The sequence below is a fragment of the Falco naumanni genome, chromosome 5, assembly GCF_017639655.2.
Source record: "Falco naumanni isolate bFalNau1 chromosome 5, bFalNau1.pat, whole genome shotgun sequence".
Classification (NCBI taxonomy): domain Eukaryota; kingdom Metazoa; phylum Chordata; class Aves; order Falconiformes; family Falconidae; genus Falco; species Falco naumanni.
Window position 1 is genome coordinate 85,233,139 of NC_054058.1, and position 25,120 is coordinate 85,258,258.

General features: G+C 38.5%; 1 protein-coding gene across 3 annotated transcripts in view; it reads right to left on the reverse strand.

Moving 5' to 3' along the window:
- GRM8 (glutamate metabotropic receptor 8) overlaps window positions 1-25,120 on the reverse strand; it is a 359,395-nt gene that overhangs the window by 271,566 nt on the left and 62,709 nt on the right. For all 3 annotated transcript variants that reach the window (XM_040596730.1, XM_040596729.1, XM_040596731.1), the window contains one exon: window positions 17,736-17,952. In XM_040596730.1, the coding sequence (XP_040452664.1) occupies window positions 17,736-17,952 (217 nt within the window). The remainder of the gene's footprint in view (window positions 1-17,735; window positions 17,953-25,120) is intronic.

Consider the following 25,120-nt stretch of genomic DNA (forward strand, 5'->3'; position numbering starts at 1 on the left):
ACAAAACAACCCGAGTTCTTTCAGGTGCTCTTTGTAAGACTCATGCTCCAGACCCTTCACAAGCTTCATTGCCTTTCTCTGGACACGCTGCAGCCCCTCTGTGTCCCTCTTGCAGTGAGGGGCCCAGAGCTGAACACAGGGTTTGAAGTGCAGCCTCACCAGTGCCCAGTACAGGGGGACAATCACTTCCTTGGTCCTGCTGGCCACACTATCTCTGATACAAACCTGGATGCTGTTGGCCTTCTGGGCCACCTGGGCACACTGCTGGCTCATGTTCAGCCGGCTGTTGATGGACACCCCCAGGTTCTTTTCTGCCGGGCAGCTTTCCAGCCACTCTTCCCCAAGCCTGTAGCGCTGTGTGGGGTTGCTGTGACCCAAGTGCAGGATCCAGCACTGAGCCTTGTCGAATCTCATACACTTGGCCTCCACCCATGGACGCAGCCTGCCCAGATCCCTCTGCAGAGCCTTCCTATCCTCAAGCAGATCAACACTCCTGCCCAACTTGGTGTCATCTGCAAACTCATTGAGGATGCACTTGATCCCCTCGCCCAAATCATTGATAAAGGCATTAAACAGGGCTGGCCCCAACACTGAGCCCTGGGGAACAGCACTTGTGACTGGCCACCAACTGGATGTAACTCCATTCACCACCACTCTCTGGGACCAGCCATTTGGCCAGTTATTTACCCCATGAAGCCTACACTCATCCAAGCCATGAGCAGCCAGTTTCTCCAGGAGAATGCTGTGGGAAATAGTGTCAAAGGCTTTACCAAGGTCCAGGCAGACAACATCCACAGCCTTTCCCTCATCCACTAGACAGGTCATCTTGTCATAGAAGACCAGGTCCATGAATCAGGACCTGGCTTTCATAAACCTACAGTGGCTGTATTCAATGTAAACCAAAGTCTGATAGATAACAGAAGAAATCCACTTAGCATTTTTCCCCTTTATGTTCTTTCTTCCCTTTCTTTGATTTTTCATTTTCCCTGGTGTTTTGTTTTTTTTTTTTTCTGTGTACACTCTCTGTAATAGAACTAGGGGAAAAAAGTATTTAGAAACTACGTATTTCACCTTTTAAACCTGTAGATAATCTCTCTCTTGTACAAGTTTTTCAATGCCTGTATAACAACTGAAATAACAAATGGCCAAAAATAGTTATTTACAAGAAAACAGAAGGCAGCGCTCTACCCACCACAGAAGTCTCTGAATGCCTTTCACAGCTCCTCTTGAGAGGGACCTGAGGTGCAGGTAGCCCAGAGGGGCTTGTCACAAGCTTGTGATGCCTGTGGCAAGTGCACATATGGGAATTGATGCCATTCCACCACGAAGACATTTCCTGAACACATCCAAATGTCCTTCTTTCAGAAAACTGTCTCCTTTGTAACAGTTTATCACAGAAAGACAGACAGCTAAGACAACTCCAGTTAAACTGACCTTAGTTAATGAATCTTATAATCTCATGGGCATTACTGTAAAACCCTGACCATTATCAATACTTTCTAATTGGGAAGTCATTCTGCATCTGAATTGAACACTTGCCATCATCTGAAATCTTCATACGCACACACACGCCCCACCACTGTGCTCAGACTCTACCAATGTCCACATTGGAAGAAAATAATCTTCAGAGTCCCATGATTTTAAAAGCCTCTGTACAGACATCACTGCTAACTCATGTACATCTGATAATATATCAAAAAAATGAAGGGATTTAATCACAAAATGCCCATTAACTTTAATAAGAGGTCCATAACTAAGTCTGTAAAAACTAGTGCCACCAATACCATTCTGTAGATTACTTTTTTTAGTTTTAAACCAAATTCTTGGCACTTAAAGGGAAGAAAAAATTTTAACAAAATTACATTTTGTATACGTTTTAGCAACAGGAAGAATATCTTCAGGTTGGCTTCAACATCTCGGGTTTGTGAAAGGGACATTACACATTACAAACCAAATGATTCTGGAAAAAATCCCTAACATTAACCAATGAAAATAATTTAACTGAAATGAAATAATATTTCTACCTCCTGAATAAGCTCTGAAAGGATTTAATCCATAAAATACTACAATATAATGGAAGTAATTATGAGGTTTGACAATTCTTATAAATTGAGCAGTGCGATTATCTGCACTTCATTAAGTGCATTAACATGTTGGGTAAAATACTTCTAATCGTATCACTCAATTTACTGGCCTTAGCAAATGTTGTAATGCATCTCACAGCAAATCCAATATGCTAGCAAAATACATTACAATACACCTGCTAGCGTGTACATAAAAGTACTGCCCTCTTCTGGGTAGTATCTGAACATAGTAGTAAATAAGGTCTCTCGTTTGCAGATTTGTCCTTTTTTCCTGTCATCCATGGGAAATTCTAAAAAGTTATTATATGCAGCAGGGACAGCACTGGAGACCTGGGCAGGGTCTGTTGAGTTATACAACCTCTCGTTCTACCATGAAAGCCTGCTTTCTTATGCCAAAACTTCAGCAAAAACTTTAAAAAAATTGAGGTTATTTCTTTCCTGGGACTGCACAACAACATTTTCTCTCATCCTACTGAGGCCTTTCTAGGAAAGCTGCCTCTATGGGCAGCTGTATTCTTTCAAAGATTATAGACTCTCTTAGATGTCCTGGGATGTGCATGCTGTTTTACAGGGAGTAGGCCACACAGAAGATAAATACAAACACACACACATCCCAAAAATAAAAGAAAACAAATAAAGAGGAAAATAAGAATGCCTACAAAAATAAACAACTTCACTGCAAATTTAATTCAGACATTTTTGACAGAAATGAGTTCTTGACTTAGTATTCCTGAAAACAGATGTGGTTGTTCTTAATTTGGAGAGCATTTACATTCGTGGGATAAATGACATCCTGCAAATGCTGCGGATCATTTAATGGTAATTAAATGTTACCAGCATAAAAGCTTGTAGGAATCATTGAGATGTTGGGATAGTTTTGTTTTTCTTAGCCTTTCCCTCTCAAAATGTTTACAAATTCCATAGGTGCGTGCACTTCAATGGACTCCGTTTTCAATTTCAAAATCTACATCTGCCTTTTTCTTGTATTTGCAGGGGTTTTGAAGTTTTGTTCCTCTACGGCAAATCACAGCATTTTGGCAAACAGCTAAAGGAGAAGCTGACTTATGAAGGCTACTCTGCATATCTGTACACTATTGTATAGTACGCTTAGTATGCACATAGCAGGAAGTTTTCTGGATGCATACAGCCACAGAAGCACACAGGGATTTATCTGCATGATGCATGACACCTCTGCTACTCAAGGGTATTAGTTTGTAACTCATTCTTAATTAATTGTCTAGTCAAAGTAGCTTGGTTTAATTAACAATGTTAAAGAGACTGACATTTTTGTTAGAATTTCAGCATTTAAAACAATGTATTCTAATTCAGTTTCTTCTAAAAAGTGATGAAAAAAACTTAATCATTCTGTATTGAAAAGTGCTAAAAAGTAGAGAAACAAGCAACACTTCCCATCATAGAAAGTCCTTGAGAGGACAGAGTTTTGACTTAAGAAACAGTTTGTTTTCTAGTAAAAGAAAAAAAAAAAGTGTTTTTTTTTATAATCACAGAATGGTTTGGGTTGGAAGGAACCTTAAAGATCACCTAGTTCCAACCCCCCTGCCACAGACAGGGACACCTCCCACTAGACCAGGCTGCTCCAAGCCCCATCCAGCCTGGCCTTGAACACTTCCAGGGATGGGGCAGCCACAACTGCTCTGACCAACCTATTCCAGTGATAATCTGTAAGGTTTCACAATATGCATATTTATGCCATCCCATTTGAAAGTGGTGGTATCACAGCTTTAAGTTTGCATAAAAATCATGCATTTCTAACAGAAAAAATTCAATGTAGGAGTCTTTCCAACTATTAGTGAAGCATACACATATGCCTATTTTTTTCTGGAATGAGTAATAGTAAGTTTTTTTAATACTCTAGTCATTGAATAGAATTCTTTGGAGCTCTGTGGACAGTTCATTAGGTAGCGGAATTGAAGAAATTACTTCTAGGTGACTGCAAGCGTTATCCCACTCTGAACGTATGCAGACTCATGCAAGCATCCGAGAGCAAGCTGTAACTGCTAAGCTACCTACCTCACTGCAAGTTTAACAGCAAATGTGCGCTTACTGTAACTCAGAGCACAATATGGCCCCCTGCCCTTCAACAAAAGAAAATAAAAAAACCTAAGATAAGAATGTCACTTTGACATTTCCAATCAGACATTCTTAGCTTGCAGCCTTGCAAGAACACTGTCAGCATTGTAATATTCAACTCATTCAGCTCTTCTACATGATGCAGCTGAGCAAAGCTCCTGCCTTGTATTAGCATAGCATATTAAAAATAGCAGTCAGTGACAACTGCAAGCTGTTGTTTCTCATGTAGGTCCTGGATACTTCTGTATTGGGGGTGGGAAGGAGGAAAGATTAGAACAAGTAGGGAAAGTCACAAATAAAATGAGAACATCTGCCATGATGCCTTAAGAGACTAAGACTTGACAATGTGTATATCCTATGAGGATATAGTCATATATGTCACAGTGCAGTACATAATGTAATGTGCATAAAGTCACATATCATGTTACGTAAGCGTGCAAAATGATGAATAGTTATTTTCTTGCTTTGCTTCCTCTTCAGAGAATCAAAAATAAACCACCCTCTGCTTTAACAACTTTCTAGATCTGCCCAGAAAACTAGATCATGTATCACATACATAAGCTATTTATTAACAGAATTTGTCCTAAGTATGGAAATAAAGGTGATTCTTGGGTAGCATTAATCTTTATGATTATTTTTCCTGATATTACCATTTAGCAAAAAATTGATTAAAATCTTGAAAACAAAGTTTCAGGTTTTTTTTTTTTTTCTTTTAAATTTAAATATCAGCAGACATAATTGCAAAGCCATCAGATGAAACACTCATTTTTCTGTTTCATTTTACAGATTTTAAAAAATAAAATTATACTGAAATCTGAATAAAACATGTTTCAGCTGAACTGTAATACGTAAGTTTGTACAAAAATGTAATGCAATTTCCCTCTATCTCAATTCATAACATAACTGTCAGTTGTCAAAAGTTCTAAAGAAAGCGAAATTCCAAGTTTCATGTAGGGCTAACCTGGTACTTGAAAGACTTTAGTTCCCTGTTATATGGGCTTTCTATGTGACTGAGTAAGTGGCTTCAATGGATGATAACAAGAATTCAGCTTGGTGGATGTTGCAAGTTACTAACCTTCACCCTCAAACTACCAGCACTGCTGGCTCAGTAACACAGTATGATCCTGCGTAACAGGGAAATGCATGAATTTAAAGCACCCTGAAGAATAAATGCATTCAGGAGGGCCATACAGTTATACAAGACACATTTATAAGGTAAGTTCAAATCTTTCTGCATCCTGTTAGTATCAGTACTTATACAGAAAGTAACAGTTACTACCAAAACCAATGTATCAGCCTTGCACACAGAATATTAAAGTTCATAACAGAGTTTGAAGGTTTTAGAAGAAAGATTTTAGGAACTTGGGAGCAGTAGGCAGAAACTGGGGGTTGGGAAGAGGGAAGGGACCGCTAAGGATCAAAACCAATGAGTAGAAACACTAAAAATTCAGCACTGGAAAAGGCTAACAAACATCTGCTCTAGCTGCCTGCTAAAACTTGGTTTATATAACACAATGCTCTTCAAAAAAAGAGAATATTGAGCAGAAAGATTGGAAAATTTGAAGACAGTATACAATTATTTGAAGTAAGCAAAGGGAGGAAGAGGAAACAGTATTCACAAGACTAAACAAACAAGGCTATCATGGAAAAAATATTGACTATCGACAAATGCAAGGGAGCGCAGGAATACCTGGAATTGTTCAGGCACATCAAGTTCTAAATCAACTGTAGCCATTTGTTAATATACCTTAACAGTCACAACCAATAGCTTTTGGAAATAATTTGCTTGATACCCAGCAGCCAACAGAAAAATCTTACAATTTGCCAGGATCTATAAAAAATGGGACTGAGAATAAAAATTACATTACAATGACACCACATAGATCAACAGTAAGGCTTTACTTGGAGCGTTCAGTCATGGCTACACAGCTTAACAGAGATATAAATGTAATAAGGGATACAGACATCGACAACAAAAACTATTAAACTGCAATTACTTCATATCTTCTAATCGAGTTAGGTAAGTAGGAAAGCACGTTATGAAGGAGCTTAACTGCATTCTCCTGCATCCCATTCGCAGGATCATAGAATGGTTAGTGTTGGAAGGGACCTCTGGAGATCACCTAGTCCAACCCCCTGCTAAAGCAGCTTCACCCAGAGCAGGCTGCACAGAGACACGTCCAGGTGGGCTTTGAAAGTCTCCAGAGAAGGAGACTCCACAGCCTCTCTGGCAGCCTGTCCCAGTGATCTGTCACCCTCAAGGTAAAGAACTTTTTCCTCACATTCAGGTGGAACTTCTTGTGTGGCAGTTTGTGCCCGGTGCCCCTTGCCCTGTCACTGGGCAGCACTGAAAAGAGCCTGGCCCCATCCTCCTGACACTCAACCCTGAGATATTTACATTCATTGACAAGATCCCCCCTCAGCCGTCTCTTCCCCAGGCTACACAGGCCCAGCTCCCTCAGCCTTCCCTCACAGGGGAGATGCTCCATCCCCCCCACCATCCCTGTAGCCTCCGCTGGGCCCTCTCCAGTAGTTCCCTGTCTCCCTTGAACTGGGGAGCCCAGCACTGGACACAGCGCTCCAGATGTGGCCCCACCAGGGCAGGGCAGAGGGGCAGGATCACCTCCCTCGACCTGCTGGCCACGATCCTCCCCATGCCCCCCGGGATCCCACTGGCCTTCCTGGCCACCAGGGCACACCGCTGGCCCATGGGCAACTGGCCGCCCACCAGCACTCCCAGTCCCTTCCCCGCAGAGCTGCCCCCCAGCAGGTCACCCCTGGCCTGTGCTGGTGCTGGGGTTACAGGCGCAGGACCCCACACTTGCCTTTGTTGAACTCCATCAGGTCCCTCTCCACCCAGCTCTCCGGCCTGTCCAGGCCTGGCTGAAGGGCAGCGCGGCCTCCTGGGGGACCAGCCGCTCCTCCCGGTTCTGTATCACCAGCAAACTGCTGAGGGTGCCTCTGTCCCCTCATCCAGGGCACCGAGGGAAAGGTTGGGCAGGACTGGACCCAGCACTGACCCCTGGGGAACACCATCTCCAGGCCTCCAGCTGGTCCCTGGGCTGCTGATCACAACCTCTGAGCTCTGCCGTTCAGCCAGTTCTCAGCCCACCGCGCTGCCCACTCATCTAACCCACGCTGCCTGAGCTTACCTGTGAGGAGGTTATGGGAGACAGTATGAAAAAGCCTTGCTGAGGTCAAGGTAGGCAACATCCACTGCTCTCCCCTTGCCTACCCAGCCAGTCATTCCATCATAAAAGGCTATCAGGTTGGTCAGGTGTTGTACTCAGACTCCAACTCAGTCAGCCTCACACAGGGTACCAATTGTTGCAGCACAAACAAACTAGGAGGCTGCAATAAGGCTTTTACCATTGGTCAGATTCTACTGTCTGTGCTCTTCCTCCAGAGGTCAGACCACACTGCTCCTCCTCTATCCAACCCCCTCTCTTACAACCCTCAGGGCTATTTAACTACTTAGTGGGAACGAGCTACAGCTGGACATCATTCATGTCAATCAACCCACTGCGGTCAAGACAAGGCCACAGCTGTATATCATCAATGCTAATCAACCCACTGCCTTCATTCATCTATAGTCAGGCATGATTTCCCTTTGGTGAATCCATGTTGACTACTCCTGATGACCTTCTTCTCCTCCACATGCTTCAAGATGACCTCCAGGATGAGCTGTTCCATCACCTTTCCAGGGATGAGGGTGAAGCTGACTGGCCTGTAGTGTCCCAAGCGGTCTTTCTTGCCCTTTTTGAGGACTAGAATGTCATAGGCCTTTCTCCAGCTCTCAGGCACCTCTCATGTTCTCCATGACCTTTCAAAGATGATGGAAAGTGGCTTAGCAATAACATCTGCCAGCTCTCTCAGCACTCAGGAGTGTATCCCATCAGGGCATATGGATTTGTGGGTGTCAGGTTTGCCTAAATGAACTCTAACCTAATATCCTCAATCAAGGGAAATTCTTCCTTTCTCCAGACTTTCTCTCTTGCCTCCAGGGTCTGGAATTCCTGAGGGTGAGCCTTGGCAGTAAAGACTGAAGCAAAGGCATTCAGTAACTGTGCCTTCTCTGTATCCTTCGTCACCAGGGCACCCACCTCATTCAGCAGCGGGCCCACATTTTCCCTAGTTATCCTCTTCCTACTGCTGCACTTGAAGAAGCCCTTGTTGTTGTCTTTGAAATTAAATCTGACAAGATATGTCAAACAGACCTTAGCCTTCCCAAGCTGTCATAACACCAAAACAAGAGGACATTCAATGAAAGAGGTTAAAATGATAACAAGAAGAAATTACAATGGATATAAATTTTCATGCTTCGGGAAATCAAAGCATCCACCACTAAATACCTAGGGTTACAGAATGATTCTTGGATACGCAATTCTGCTAGTGACCGTTAAGTAAGATTTTGGTATGCTTCTCTTCCATGTAATTGAGGACGCTGCTGGATATAAGATATTGACTGGCAGTGTCTGACTCAATCTGACAGTTCCAGTGCTTCCTTGTTTAAACTGCAGCCACAGATCATGAAAGAGCTGATACTGAGAGCATATTGCTCATATTCTATCATAAGGCATTTCTCACACATGATTTTTAAGAGGACAGTTCTCCAGGTAGAAAGCAAAGCCGCAAAAATGCTAAGCATTTAAAACTACTAGAAACCATTTCAAAACAAAAAGACATACAGACAGAAAAATGCAATTTTCTCAGCAAACTGAAGAGCCAGGAACTTCTCTTTACCAAGTGCAACTTCTTAATGTGAATGAGACTACTGAGTCTAGACGAGTGAAGAACAACCAACAATTCAAAAACTGTGAACCCTTTAACCTGTTAACAAAAATACAGCCCAAACCCATGTCACCATGCTCCTTGCTGTCACTTTTGCTCAGATAGTGTCCTTAAATATAGGCTTTCCTTACAAAAGTCTGTGCATGATGGTAAAGCAAAACCATTAAATGTTATGTTGGAAAAGTTCACCCACACAGACTCTGATCAAAGCTATGCTGTGGTCTACATATTCAATCCCTGATTCAAGTTGGACTCACACATAAGGTGCAGTACAAAAGGTGCTGTACTGAATCTGTCATGAAAACAAGCTTTCTGCAAAAGTGGCAATAAGAGAAGTTTATCAAAAAAAGATAAAGGATAAAGGAGCTTTTAGTCTTGATAAAGGAGGAAAAAAATCTCAATCACTGCAGAAGCTGTGAAGTTTGGGGTGTTATTATTGACAGATTTATATATTATTATTATTTTTAAAGACTTTAAGCACAACCAACATGGAAAATAAGCTGTCAAAGCAGTTCCCATCATTCTCCTCTGTCTTGCACCACAGTAAAATCATAATGCAGAACCCAGACATGGGCAGCTTTATTTAGACTGCAAAACGTATTGCATGCCCTTGATGTTTTTCCCTTCTAGTATCCCCTTTACAAATACTTTCACTTACAAAAATAATATCCACTGGGATTAATTCTGTTAAATCCACTTCCTGTTACTGGGATTGTGTGAAATTTGGTCATAAGCTACTAGAATGGCTACATTTTGATTCAGACATTTCCTAAGTTTGCTTCACAGAAGGTTTTTTGTTATGTGTGAATTAATTGTTCTGGGACACCTACTAGCAGAAGAGAGTCACAGAATCTAAGAGAAGCTACAGGCTCAATAGTACTACATACCAATACACAGAACAGCAGCACTTGAGAAATTTCACTTCTGTCATCACAATGATCTGCTGGTACATTAATACCTATATGTTTATCCTACCTTTTGTTTCAGAAATATGAATAATAGATTACATGTCCATAAAGCACCTTTATAATCATTGAAGTCTCAAGCATAGCATAAACTACAGTTTAAGCAGTGATTTCTAAATTTGGCCCAACATTTTGTAGTGAACTTCCTTTTAAAAGTTTTCTTTTAATGATTTAAACCTCAAATAAATATACCAGTAACTCTCAGTATTCTTAAATGCTTATTTACATCTAATATTAAAAAGTACACTTTACATCTTATTTGAAGTTGTTTCCCTTAAACTACTGACTTCAGTTCATAGACACTGAAACTAATCCCCAACCACCACTGCAAAGAGCTCCACATTTAAAAAAACACTTCATGAAAATGCATATTCATTATGAATACCACACACTGTATTTCAACAAAAGTGTGCTTTTAATCTGGTAAGATTGCTTTCTTAAAAGTAGCATCAACCCATTTATAATTTTATTTACATTTTTACATTTAAAATTTTTGAACTAGATATCATGACTAAGTTAAAAGGTTCTACAAAAAATCCATTGCACTAAGCACTGCCAAAATACATCCTTGTTTCCTGGCAATTTTTAATATTCTTTATATTTGTGCTCACAGCCAATATCTTGGTATTCACGTGAAGTAAAAAGAAAAAAAGATAGTCCAATAACTTCTTTAGTACCTATAGGAATAAATTAAATATGCAAGTATACGCATAAAGGTGCAGAGGTCCTCCATATTATAATGAGCTTTTAACATTTATTTTTGAGAGTTTTCTAAATGTTCTAAATTCACCCCAGTAGATATTACTGAGGGAACATATTGGTCCTTGCTCTGAGCTTGTTTCAGCTCTCCAAGAACCGGCTATAAGCAAAATGAAACCAGATTCAGACTCTGAAGAGATTAATTATTGCAGCAATTTGGTAACTGTACCATATAAAAATAGCTAACAAACTCAATCCTCACCACAGTTCACACCCCAGCTGGCATGAGACAATAAATATTAGTGGGCAAAAGAAGGCAGCACAAGGTTTTCCTACTCCAAGCCTTGTTGGTAGCCTCAGGGATTTTCCTGTTCACTTCATCCTTTGCTAAACCCCATGAGATTCAGGGAAGTATTCACTGACTACTATCAGTTTCAAGCACATGCAGAAGTCCCTATTTCTTGCCCAGGACTTCTTTCCAGAATCAAACTGCAAATTGCCTCCTGTGAAATAAAAATAATTTGTACAAATACGGGAACAAGTTGAAGTGTTTAGCATACAAGCATACCCCTTGTAGCAAAGTGATGATATCTATCCCTATCTCTAGACTAAAGCCTCCCTAGAACTCCTTTTGTCAACTCTCATAGCTACTTAGTTTTCTCCGTAAGTATTAAATTATAATGATGGTTTCAAAGATGTGAAAACATTGCTTAAAAAATCCATGAAAAAATTATATTGTTTGTAAATTACTTAGGCTTCTTTGTAACTGTTTCTGACATTTTTTGTCCTAGTACCTTAAAAATACCCCTTTGTGGAATCTTATTGCTTCAATGAGCCACAAGAGTAAGTAATCTTAACAGAATGCAACTCTTTCAAGCTTGTCAGTGAATCTGCACTGGTTAAGGAGGCAAGGTTGGCTTTGTAACTTTTGTCAACGCAACCCATTGCAGGGTACGTACTCTTTGGGGCAGGTACAAAGTTCTACAGAAGCTTTCTGCCTTTTTTTCCCTCCCTCCACTGTAGCTAGTGAGCTTTCTACAGGAGGTTTAAAAAGTGCACCAACTAACTGACTGAAGAAGAAACCCCTCAAGAGCTATTAAAGTCCCTCTTTCAACAACCACTAAAGGGTCAGAGAGCATACCAGGAAAGTATGCTTAGTGCTCCGAGATAGCTCCCTAAAACTACAGAGAAAAAAAACACATAATTAAAGCTGAGGAATACTATATTGACTAGCTCCACCGAGAGAAATTAAAATGGCCCTTCATTATAAATCCCTAAAAATTACACTGTTCTTTATCAGGTATTAATTGGTACAAATTTTAAAAACTGCTGGTACAATTTTCAAGCGTTTGCAATATTAATACACCTACCATCTGATTTTGTAATTTTTCAAACATTACTTTGAAGCTCCTGTAGCCAATTATACAGTGTTATTATTAATTACAGCTTGCAGCTTGAAATACAGCGTTATCAATAAAGTTCAGCTGCATAAATATAAAAGAAAAACAAAATTTAATTAAACAGTTTCTCCTTTGTGAGGGCATGTTAGAATATTATTAGTTGTGAAAATTAATTTGTTAAGCTTGAAACTGGTCTTTAAAGCGGAAATATCTCTGGGAAAAAGGTTACATTTCATGTATTGCATTTCTTCAGTCTTCATGTTGCAAGATTTTTTAATCTTCTATAAAATAACATTGTCAAGGGGGGGGGCAAAAAAAGAAAGTATATCATCAGCTTACTTAATAAGATATAAAAAGCTTTAGTTTTATACCAAGGGTATACAAAGATTACTGCAGGAAACGTGAATTGAATTAATCTTAACACCAATCTATTTTATTTATTTCTAAATTATAAATAAATGTTTTAAATGGAAAGGCTGCAGACCCTTAAGTTTTATTTTACTGCTCAGCCCTTCCTCCCCACATCCTGCTAAACTTTCACTCTATCCATTGAAAGATTTAGATGTCCAAAAGATATGAAAGCTATGAAATAGTCCAATAATTTGGAGAAAAGCAGAGATAAAACACACAACTGTTGAAACACAAAAAAAACTGACAACAAAGATGACTTAAGAACTATGACAAAGAAATGCCAGAAACCATTCTGTATCTAAACAACATATACCTAGCTATGTTGAAGTCTGAAACAATTTAAATAAAGCTACTGTAGCTTTCATTCAGTATATGTCTTCATTATAATTAGATACATAGTTATCAATGTGACTATAATGGTAAAATATTATGAAGGAACTGCAGTCCCTTCTCAGAAAAATGCTATTAATGGCAACTCCCAGGATAAAGGGAGGAGGTGAAACTACAAAACTCTGTTCCTGAAAACAAGCATTCAATGGTGCACACTGATAGTAAGTACACTGTTCTCTTCTGAGGTAAAGCTACTTCAAAGTTATGTCATTTTGGCTCAGTCAAAGATCTGGTCCTAAATCCTTTTTGCTGTCCTCTTAACACCTCTGGCAAGACATGCAAAACTGACTTACAAGCAAAAAGGGGCAAGCAGTGATGAAGTTCCTCACCTATTCTTAATGGTCAGCTAAAATTCCCTGCCTTTACCATTTTTATCTCCTCCTCTGATACTTTCATAAACATTTCACTGCCAGTACCCATCAGTGCTTGTGTCAATTTTTCATTTACCACTACTGGGGATAAAATCTGTTGTGTAGCATTTCATATATTATTTGCGGATTTGTTACACTTTCCAGTATAAACATTGCACTAATGAAACAAGTATTGTGACCTCAAAGATATTTTTCTGAACTAGATTTTTTTGTTTTCTGTAAAAAAGTGAAAAGGGTCCCATGATTTTCTCTCTGATGGTAAATTCATTTGGTATCTAAAAGCAAGGGGAATGAACCATTAAAAGAAAGTAAGATTAGAGACTTTCCAACATTTATTTTGTCAAACATCATTGACAGTGAAGTAAATAAAAGGGCAATATTCAGCATGACAGTTCAATGAGAACTTGGTAAAATGTGCTTCCTTCTTTTCCTCTTTTTAGTTTCTCTCAGTAAGTCAAGTTTCTCTCAGTTTAATGATTAAACACATAATCATTGTGTATACTCATTTACTTGGTCAATATACCAATAAGATTTGATCATGATGCCAAAATTATTATAGTTATATCATTGATTAATGTTGTAATGGGAGCAGAAAATTCTCTAAATTTAATCGTTGTCTTCAAACAATAATGCATGGAAGAATATGTTATTCCAAGTACTATTCCCTATTCTCCTTACAATCATTGTCATGTAAAACATTTAATTTCCAGCTATGCTTTGTCCCAGACAGGATCTTTGTCATTAAAATAAGAGCAGATTTTGATATGTATTATATTCCATGACATGTCAGGGTGGCACATCTTTGACCTTTTCAGTATTCCACATTTCATTTGGGAGCCTGTTCCTTCCTTTCTGCTTCTCTTACTGATGAAGAAATAGAAGTTGAACAGAGGACAAACCAAACCAGAAATCGGAGGCAAAGAGTCAAGTTCATGACAAATAAGTACCTGAAATTATAAGTACATCAACTTCATCTCTATTTTGAAAATATTTTAAACCCTACCCCTTTCTTAACTGACTGGAGGAAATTTTAAAGAAACAAACAAAAAATCCCCAGAACCAAGCTTTCCTATTTTTATTTTCAAAACTGCTCTCACACATCCTCTCACTCACTGAACATTTTTCAGAAATGAGTATAACAATTTCTTTCACATCCTTTCCTCAAATTTATTGCTTTCCATTGTGCTTATCTTAACATTTATTTTGGTTCCAGTTGTTGGTTACTTATCTTAAATAGGATGTAAAGTACTCAGAAAGGAGCTGAGCTGTCCTACACATTTGTATGCCAGCAGCACAAGGGGAGCAATGTCCTGATCAGGTTCTCTTAACACACAGTATTTTAACATGGACCTGTTAAGTTTTGCTGGTTTGTGTGCAGTCTTTTACAACGTGAAGATTTTTATAAACCTACCTAGACTCTATAGTCTCAGACCTCATAATTAGATGCTATTCAGACTTTCCATTTTAAAAGTATTTCCAGCCCTATGATTCAGGCAAAAAGTCTGAGGACAGTGGATAATAGAATCAGGCTGGAAGGGACATTAAGAAATCATCTGATCCACATCCCAGCCCCAAGGAAGAACTAAGTACACTTATATAATTTCTGGGCAGGTGTTTGCCTAATGCATTCTCCTAGATCCTCAGGAATGGAGGCTCCAAAATGTCCCCAAGCAAGCTGGTCTAATGCTTTAACATCTTAACCACTGAGAGGAGCTTTCTCCAAATCTACACAGAATCATGCTAGAGATTAATTCCACTACTTCTGTTTGTATATGCATTTGGATGAACAAGTGGTCCTTGTTCAAAAAGCCATTTGTCTATTCAAAAACATCATTTTCCATCACCTTCCCTTCTTAGTCAACTTGTCTTCAGACTAACTAAGCACCTTGCTCAGTTGCTCCTCGCAGACCATGTTTTAAAGATTTGTGATTGTCTTTGTCCTTGCGTGTGGAGCCTCTCACCTTTGTGCAGCGAGGGTCAAAACCTGTACTGGGTCAAAATGAGGTTTCATAACTGGCAGGCACATCGGGGGATTACACAAATTATTTTACAGATGGTATGTTCATCTGCATGTTCCAGTAAAACATAAGGAACACAAGCAGGTTATAATTTACTGTCATGCTCAGATCATTTTTTGAAATAGTATTTTCTGACCAGTCTTTCTGTATTCACCATTGGCCAGATCCTTCTTGCTGAAGGACAATGCCTTGCATTTGTCTTTTAAATTGCATGCCATGTTTTATCTTCAGTTTTGGACTCTAAGAATCCCTTCCAGTACACTCTTAGTCCTTACACAAGTCCAGCTTAAAGTCACCTCCAAATTTTACAAACATATCCTTCATTCCAAGTCTATCTGGACTAAACTTCAAAATATTGGCTAGTACCTGATCCAACATAGATATCAGACAACACGCTCTTCCTTTTAAACAGAAACCGTTGCTAATTACTCTCTGGGAAAAATTTTCTACATAGGTCTGCATCCAGACTATGATATTTTCACCTAGATCACAATTCCCAAATTTGCTCAGGAGAATACTGTGTGCGACAGTTGAGATAACACTACAAAATTCAAAAGACATGACATCAAGTGCTTCTTCTCCAGCTATAAAGCTGTTATCCTGTCAAAGAAAATTATTAGATGGCTTTGATACTATTCGTTCTTGACAATTCTGTACTGGCTATCAGTCATGTCCCTGTGGTTACATATGATTCACCTGATTATTTGCTGCAACATTTTTCTAGGAACGAAAAATGAATTGTCTCTCCTGCCTCTCCTCTTCTTTCCTTCTTCAGAATTATTTGAGTCCCTAGTACCTACAAGAGTTAGTAAGCTGCTATGAGCACAGAGGTTGACAAAACCAAGTGCCCTCATAGAGAACATGTCATAAGGGGGAGGGGAATAAAAATTAAAAAAAAATAAATAAATCAAACCACAAATCACCACTTTAGATGCTCCTTGGTATTACACAGGTCTTGTAATGTTTAGGACACCAATTTGTGATTTTAACTGCTTTGGATTCACAATCCTATTAATAATATGTATTTAATTAATCATATTAAGATTAATTATTTATCAGATGACAGTGGTATTTCCTTATTCTAGAATCAGTCAAGATCCAACTGACACAAACACAAGTCATTGCGATTATAATGAAATCCCTGCTGTTCTTGCACCCATCTGAAGAACTCTCATATTTCTGGAGACAGGAAATGGTAAAAAAGTCCTGAGCACTTCATTTTATTTGTTTGCTTTTAGAACTCAGCAGAACTAGCTGGGCTACAGGTGGCTTCAAGAAAAAGTAATTTTCAGCCAATGAACTACTCAGTGAATGTCTGGGGCAACCAGTCTATTTGCAGCTGTATTTGATACAATAGATAAAGCATCTCTTTTAGATACAAGCTGTGGAAGAATTACTCATGCCTTTGGTAAATCCAGATCAAACCATTATATTGTAGTCAGCCTTGGCCTCCCATGAAGTCACCTAGGATCTGACAGCATTGATTACAAGCGAGAAACAGAATATTTATTAGTTAACCCATCGAGAATATTACTTACACCGGTTCCTTAATGGCATGAATTCCTGTGGTTTTTGTTTAACTGCCAAATTGTTGCAAGTAATCAGTAACCTTTATGGTTCAAACATAAGTACCTGAAACACACATGCACTTTCCTGGATAGATGTCATCTCTATATTTGCATGCAGCTATTGAAAATGGAAGAAATTATCAAATTTTCTCACCCAGCTTACTTCAAAGAACTAGAGTTTGTATGTACATGCCCTGCACGTCAAATCCAGTAGATTAACCCAGGCTTTCTGAAGAAGGACAGGAAGGCTGTTTGCAATATTATATATATTTTTAAGGCTATTATTTTGTGTCATTTAACACTGCATTTAGTGAAAGAACAATTCTGCCTTCTATCAAACAACCTGCTACTCATCATCTTATTCCTTGGTGTCCAAAACCTATCACTCCTGAGAAACAGCCTCTTTTTCAGGCCAGAAATAACTATGGTAGTGTGAAGGAAGAAAAAAAAAAAGATCAAAGAGACTTAAATATACTTCTCATAATAATGCCTGTATTTATATAGCACATTACATCCTGAAGGAAAAACAACAAGGGAATGTCTTTGTACTTCACAGATTTTTTGGTTGTTTTTCAAATTCATCAAAATTAAAATCCCTAGATTTATCAGTGCTGAAACACGGAAAATGAGGTCTCATCGGACCATAATTTTCCTAAGCTAAATCTATTGCACCTCCTCAAACCTGGCTGTAATTCATCTGGTGGTTGCTTTTTGCCCCTAACTCATCAAGGAGCTCCCCCTTTCCAAAAGGGGCAAAAGACATACATTTTTTGCGTCTCAGGAACTCTCCTTAAATTACAGCCAGAACTGTCACCTTGGCAGATGCATGAGCTGCAAAATCATCCATAAACCCCTCCAGTTGAGTCCATGCGTAGACCTAGGCAGAGCTCAGCAATTGTCTGTAACCCGGCAGCTATAAATACAAAACCTGATAAACATACACTCACCGATTTCTCTGGAGATCTGGGTGAATGCCTCCACACCACTCTCTCCATAGTTCCCTTCAGAAGCCAACGTTGAGACATAGTTCCACCCGAGGGCCGTCACAATGTCAACCATGGCCTGTGCTTGGTAGGAGTCCGGTGGGACCACTCGAGAGAAATAGTCATATCTGGTGTTATCACTCAGTTCTGGAGCTGTAGATGCATAGCTGATTTGAGGTATCTGCAAATAGAATGACAAGCCAATCTAATACCCTTTTACATTATATACTTGTATGTTTGAAAGGCGTAAAATAGATCATGCACAGGCATTGTACAGAAATGGATATCTTGTTTTAATTAAATCAGCTGATTGAATAGCATCTCAGATTTCATAAAATGTCAGTCAAATCTTATTGTATAACACTCTCACCAAGAAATAATGCATTCAGCTTTTCTCCAGATGTCATGATTCTTGACATGTAAGTGTAACAACTTCTTTTTTAATCCTGGCTCTGATAGGAATGGGTGAAGAAAAAAAAAAAAAAAAGGCAAAAGGAGGGAACAAAAAAAAAAGAGGATTTCTTACTATTACTGCAGATTAAAAGGTCAGTATTGATGACTGTGATTCTTAAAAATGCTACACCTACATTTGACAAGTAAAATGCAGATGCTTTCCCTTTAAGTCTTTGGTTTATTTATGTACATGCATGTGTGCTTTCCCATTTTATTGCTATTTTTCAAGCTTTCTCTAACATAGATTTTTCAGTTTCCAGTTTTAATACAGTATTGTGCATGATTTAAGAATATGGAGACGATGTAGTTAATACCAAAAGCTTGGTGATTAAAAAACAACTAAAAAAACTAGTTATCTCCATACAATTTACATACAGAGAAGCAGAAAGTTTTCAAGGATCATAAATTTTGTAGAAATCACCTCAGTATTCTTTGTAGAAACAAACAAAAAGAATCCCTACTAAATAACAGAAATATTTTTTTAAAAAAATTACTATTTTTATGAGGAAAAAAAATCTAGTGCGATTTTCTATTAACTCATCTTAAAAAATCAGTTTGGCAATGTCTGTAAGCAATATTCAATTATCCTGAAGACTGTCTTGGTGCAAAAAAGTTTACCATTTATGCTAACTTTAAAGGGAAATTACTTTCTCATTTAAAATAGTAAAACTGTTGAAATAGTCACTAGTTTGAAATGAAAGATATTGCAAATATTGCATTGCATTTCTAATCTATATTAATAATAGGTGCTTAATTCACATCCTACAAAACACGGAATAGACTTCAAGAAAGCAATCTGAGCAGAGTTCCTAAACTGATTCTGTTGAGAGCTGAATGTAGCAGACACCAATAACAAGTGATCTGGTAAATGCTCACTGTCACATTAGATGCTATAGTAGAAGGTTTCAGTGCATCTCTTAGGTCCTGTACAGTGCTTTCATCAGCACAAACTAAAAAAGGGATTTGAGGCAAACATAAAGGATTCAAAAAGTCTGGTCATTAACCATACCTGCAAAAACAGTGTATACCCTTACAGCCTCAAAAAACAGTTTACAGCCTAAGGGACGGCAAAATCATTTCTCAGTCAGAAGCAAACTCTTATATGTCTTGGCTATATTCTTTTTTAAGAAATCCTCTACTCATGGAAATATGCCTCAGATTATTTAATCTGAAATGTTGTAATAACCAAAGACAACAGAAAAAAAGGAAAGGGAGGATCTCAGAAAATATAAACTAAAGGTTGTATCTCACGGAAATCAGTATTCTAACACAGCAAAGACCCACCAAGTAAAAATAAAGAATAAATTGACCTTACAAAACTTGCTTTGTATAAATTCCCTTTCTTTCAGGAAATGTTTGAAACATCTTTATCTCTTTACAGGCAAGAGGTTTTGGCCTCTAATAACACAATTGCGTGCATTTAGAGCACATATATACAATTCTCTTTCTAAATTTGCCATATTAATGTCTAAACCAGTCATTTTCCAGATAGAAAAAAAATAGACAACCTCTGTGATTTTTTTCTCATTTTACTTCTCAATGTGCCATTTCACAAACACTATGGCATTGTTGCTTTGCTGAAAGTTATTTCATCACATCAATAATGTTCACAAAAATCAACACCAGTAAGAGATCTTTCAGATGGATACTTTGTCGTTGAAAATCTTGAAGCCTGGACCACAGTCATATCCATTAACTTTCTCCATTCCTGTTTCTCTTCAGGCATGAGATGAATAACAAATCCTCAGTATATGTTTGTAGGAGAGTTGCTGGTTCAACCACAGCAACGAGATGTTTCAGATCAATAGCCATATTTTATGTACTGTGAATATCACTTATTTGGGGCCTTGGAAAATGCAGAGAAGAGATGCAACTTTCCTACTTTTCAGCTCTTTGTAGTTCAGCTTCTTCCCTAAAGTTATTTCTAACAGTGTAAAAAAGCAGAAGGAAAATACAGACCAAACTCAATACCCTGAAATCATTGGGCATACTTAGTAGGCTTAAATCACTGCTGTTGTATAACTTACGTCAATTTTTCACTAGTATGAAAGAACAATATGACAAGTAAAAGTAGGGAGCAAGACACTCTCTAAATAATGGTGCATGCAATGGAATATGTAGTTACTTTCCTTATTTCTTTTTGTATATATCCCTCATGGTTATAGAGAGCACTTTACATTCAAGAATTTTCTCCCCAAAACTGCAGATCTCCCACCCAGAAATACCTCATGGATTTCTTTCTGTGAAAGTATTTTGTGCAACAATAAACAGAAACTTACTTACTTCCCTTCCTGCACTTAAACATACATTTGTATATAGGCAGGGGCTGAAAAATAGCTTTCAAATTTGAGGATTTGGGGTATGTTCCAACAGTCACTGAAAAGACTCAGAACAAGACCCAAACAAATTGTTTGGCACAAGGACAAATTGTTAGGATTTAGTGGTTCAATAATCCATGAATGAAAAACATATACACTGAAATGTAACAACTCTGGATATGGACTGTAGGTTTAATAAACCATTTTACATGTCCCCAAGTACATTTTACAAGAGAAAGCATAATGCTGCCTAAGCAAGGGAACGGTTATGCTCTATCAATTCAGTAATATGTGTTTTTAAAACTCCCTAAATACAGACTGTATTTATACTTTGTTCCACTGGCCCCCTGAGACATAAATTTGCATTTTGAAAGAGACATGTAAAGGGGTTTTATATTTCTTATTTTAGATTTCTCAATCAAAATTTTCAAAATTAAATGTAATACGTGTGACATTTACATTGTATTTAAGTGCTATATAGCACAGTTAATAGTGTATTTCCTTTTCTTTGGGGGAAAAAAAGGGGAAAATACAATGGATTATACAACCACATTTGAATCAGTTGTCACACAACAGCTGTCACATTCACTGACAATGGCTAAAAGCATTCACATTTAAATGTTCATTGGTATATTTTTTCTATTCCTTCCTACCCTATGGTTTGGCCACTACTTCCCATTAATGTATAACCTGTTAATAAACTTTCAACTTCTAGTGGGTGACAGACATGAACTCTGAAATTATTATACACAGGAATTCTTAGAAGCCTTCTTTTAATTCTTTTTTTGAGGTTGAACTACCAAACATTTAAAACCAAAGCATTTATAGAGTGGCACTTTGAAACATCCAGTTCTAGTTAGGTACTGGTCTTAATCCTGGTGCGTGCTGAACTACTAGAAATCCTTCAGTCCTTTTATTTAAGTCAGTGGTGGCCTCATTTCGTTCTATTACCCAGTCACTGACATCAGGAAATAATTCTGCATGCTTAAAAAGGAACACACACACAAAAGAAAAAAAAAAAGGGAAAAAAAAACCAAAGAAAAAGAAAAGAATTGCTGATAACTTAGTAGAACAGCTAACCCTTCAAGATACATTCAAGCCAAAATCAGCAGTCAAGAATAGTTTATTTTTCCTGGATCTTTTTATATTTATCTCCTAGCTGATTTACAGTCTGTTTCTAAAGATCTCCCCTTCCCCAGGGATTACAGTAGAGCAGTTACTTCCAGAATTAACTCTCCACAAAGCATGACTGTGGCAGCACTTCAAAGAGGGAACAACATCTGTACAAGATACCCACCAAGCATCACTGCAGCACAGACTCCTACTCCCTGATGGAGAAGGTGTGGCCAATTTCCTAAGTGCCAAAGGCAGCTAATTTAACCTTTCATTTGTTTCAGCCAAGTGGTAAACAACCTCCAGTCCCTCATACACTGAAAATAAAAGCCATCCCCCACTCCCAAATCCAGGACTATTCTTGAGGAAGCATTACCCTGGATCTGTTTGGTGGGTCTAGTGCTGAGATCCAAGCCCAGATCTCTCTCTAGGTTTGGCCTTCCAGCAAAGTGTCTTCACCAAAGCAGGCAGCCCTTTGTATGCCTTCTCTTCAATGACACGCTGTCCAGGTTTTTGGACCAAAGTTCACAGGAACCTTTTTTTATTGTGCTTTCAAAATCCATTTGCATGCTATGATTATCTACGTAAAGTATCAGCTGGCCATTTCAAATGCCATCTTCCTTTGTACAGCATTTCAGCTGAAAGCACGATTGGGAGCAGAGTATCAGACAGTGAAATGAGTTAAGCTCATAAGAAAAAAGACCTGAGAAAGGAATCGCCAGTAATTTTGCACATTACGGATTGTGAGTTACACTCACAGCAGTAACTGCACTGTACAGCCACCCGGAGTAATGGGCTTAAATCACTCACATCCTCACTTTCACTACCCACTCAGTCCTATCACTACTAAATGTAACATATTAGCTAGCATTTTATTTCCCTTTTCCATTCTCTCATCACTGAGCAGTCTTTTTTTTTTTTTTTTTTTTTTTTTGAGAAATATTAGCAGTAGCATATTAAAAATAGTAGTAATTGGAGCTAACAAATTCAAGTCAATAAACTTTGGGTTAACGATTGCTCAGTATCAACTGGAATATTACCACCAACTCATAACGCTTGCAAAGGAATAAAAGTGCTTGAAGTAAAATTTGACTGTGGAAACACGTTTTCAACTTGGTGATTTTTTTGAATTTTAAATGTCTATCATTAATCATTAATAGCCCTGTCTTTTCAAGATTTTTATTCCCTCTTCTGTACAGCAAGAAAGAGTTCTTTGTGAGTACGAAAAACTCACAGCAATGAAATGAATCCTGAGGGCCTAGACATTGAACAGTTGCTGGATGAGAGCTGAGGTCACTAAATTTTAGCTATTAGTCACATTTGTAAATTGCCACCGGCCAGAGGATCATCCTAGTCTGCTTTCACTTCTGAAAAACGTGTCAGCCTGCAATACAGTAATGTTAAAGTCATTCAGGGCAGACATTCAAGATTCAAAAGTTTGATGAGGCTTGATAACATCTTACTCTATACCAAATGAGAAAAAATGTTCTTTTTTGTTACCAACTGTGGTGTTGTGCTCCATCACTGTGACATCCCACCCGCCCCCCCAGTCCTGACCTTTATTTCCATAGCAATGCTCAGGTGATAACCAGCAGTAGTGGTTTTAATGAATGTGTCTGATCATGGTGGCTGCATCTCAAAGTGGGTTTGAGGGGGAGAAGTAACAGCACAGTAACAGAGGGCTTATTTGAGCAACCTCCCACCTAACCACAGCTCTGGTCAAATCCAACTCAAGCCAAGTTCGAAAGAAAATAACTTCTGCAGTCAGTATGCAAATATGACTATAAGTCAATTATCTTCCTCCATAAACAGCCCATAGAGCTTTCCCACATGGTAGCGGGCTGGACGCCAGGATCTCCCCTTGAGCAGGGACACCTCTCAAGGTCACTTTGTGAGGCTGAGAGATTCCTTGCTGCAACAGATTCTCGGTAAGTGACTCATAGCATGCTAAACTTTGAAGTCCTAACTAAGTGATATAAAGGATTGATTGTGCACATACAATCCTTTAGCTATAAACCATAGACCAAGCCTGGGACTAAGTCTGGATCTAGCCACACCTAAACTCCCCTCTGAGAGGAATTTAGAACACAAGGGGGTCCTCTCTGAACCTCATGACTCAACGGGAGAGTCTCCTTGACAGTTCTGTCTGACCCTGTCCTTTGTGCAGTAAATAATGCAGTGTACCTTTCCATCGAATCTTGTTAAGCCACTGTCACATTTACTATCAAACTTTGTTAAATCGCTCGTTTATTTCAAGAAACATATTGCTGCTTCTTTTTTAGGAGTGAAGTGCATCACTCCACCCACAACACAAACTGCAGGAGAAGGTGAAATGCACCCTGAAACCGCCCATTTCTCTCCACGAACTACAAAGGCAGCCTGGGAGATTAATTCAGCTGTTATACACACACTATGAAAAGCAATACTGTAAACAGCTGTGTCTTCCACTGAATCTCACAAACCCACTCGTTTTGGCTACAGGTGATTATTAAAACATCTGTGCACAGATTATGATCAACTTCCTTATGTGATGTCTTCATCTTTCCATCTATGACCAAAACTGAGTAGGTCACCCATGCCATCATTAACAACCTTGTTTCATTCATTTTCAGAATAAACCAACATTAAAACACCTTGGGAAGATACAACACATTAAGACTCAGTAATGCCTTTGGAGATGTAAGATATCCCGTTCAATGCTCAGAGCAGCTAAAGAGGGTGACACCTTGCCAACTCCACTGGCTACAAACCACCTCTAATAGAGCTGATGTTGTGGAAAAGTTTCAGCAAATGAAGCTTTCCGATTCAGCCTCTTTCCCAGGATTTTTACCATGAGGAGGAGCAATCTGTGACAATATATTTTCCTAGTAGATGCATATATGTATTCACTTGTATTTATAAATACATGTAATTCTAAACTATATTTATTCAGACACATACACTTCATGCTTTCTTTGTATGTTAAGGACACTCAAGCACAGTATATATTGTGTGTCCAGCAATGCATCTTGCTCAGAAATTATCATGGATTTGCACTACCCCCAAAAAAATATGGTCATATCAGCTAAAGCAAAAGCAAGAAACAACAGATAGGTTTTTCACCTAGATGAACACAATTTATAATGCATTTAGTTCAAAAAAGTTTAATAAAATTTAAAATCTTTGGAAAAGGAAAGAACAAAATTATAACGTGAAAGCTACCATTAACTGGTTTCACTCGGAAGGCAGGTATTTTTGTTAAAATCCATTTGAAAATTATTCCAAGTCGTTCTACTTGCAGTAAATATCATAGCAGTTCCTGTCAAGGGTGCTTGCAATTCATACACCTAATGATGAGGAGATAATGATAAGGCAGCTTTAAATCTTTCGAAAGTTCCCTACGTGTTTGTATGGGCTTTGTGCAAAGATATGGTGTTTGTGATAAAATGCAACATAGGTATTGCTATTTTTCCCCCAAACACAGGG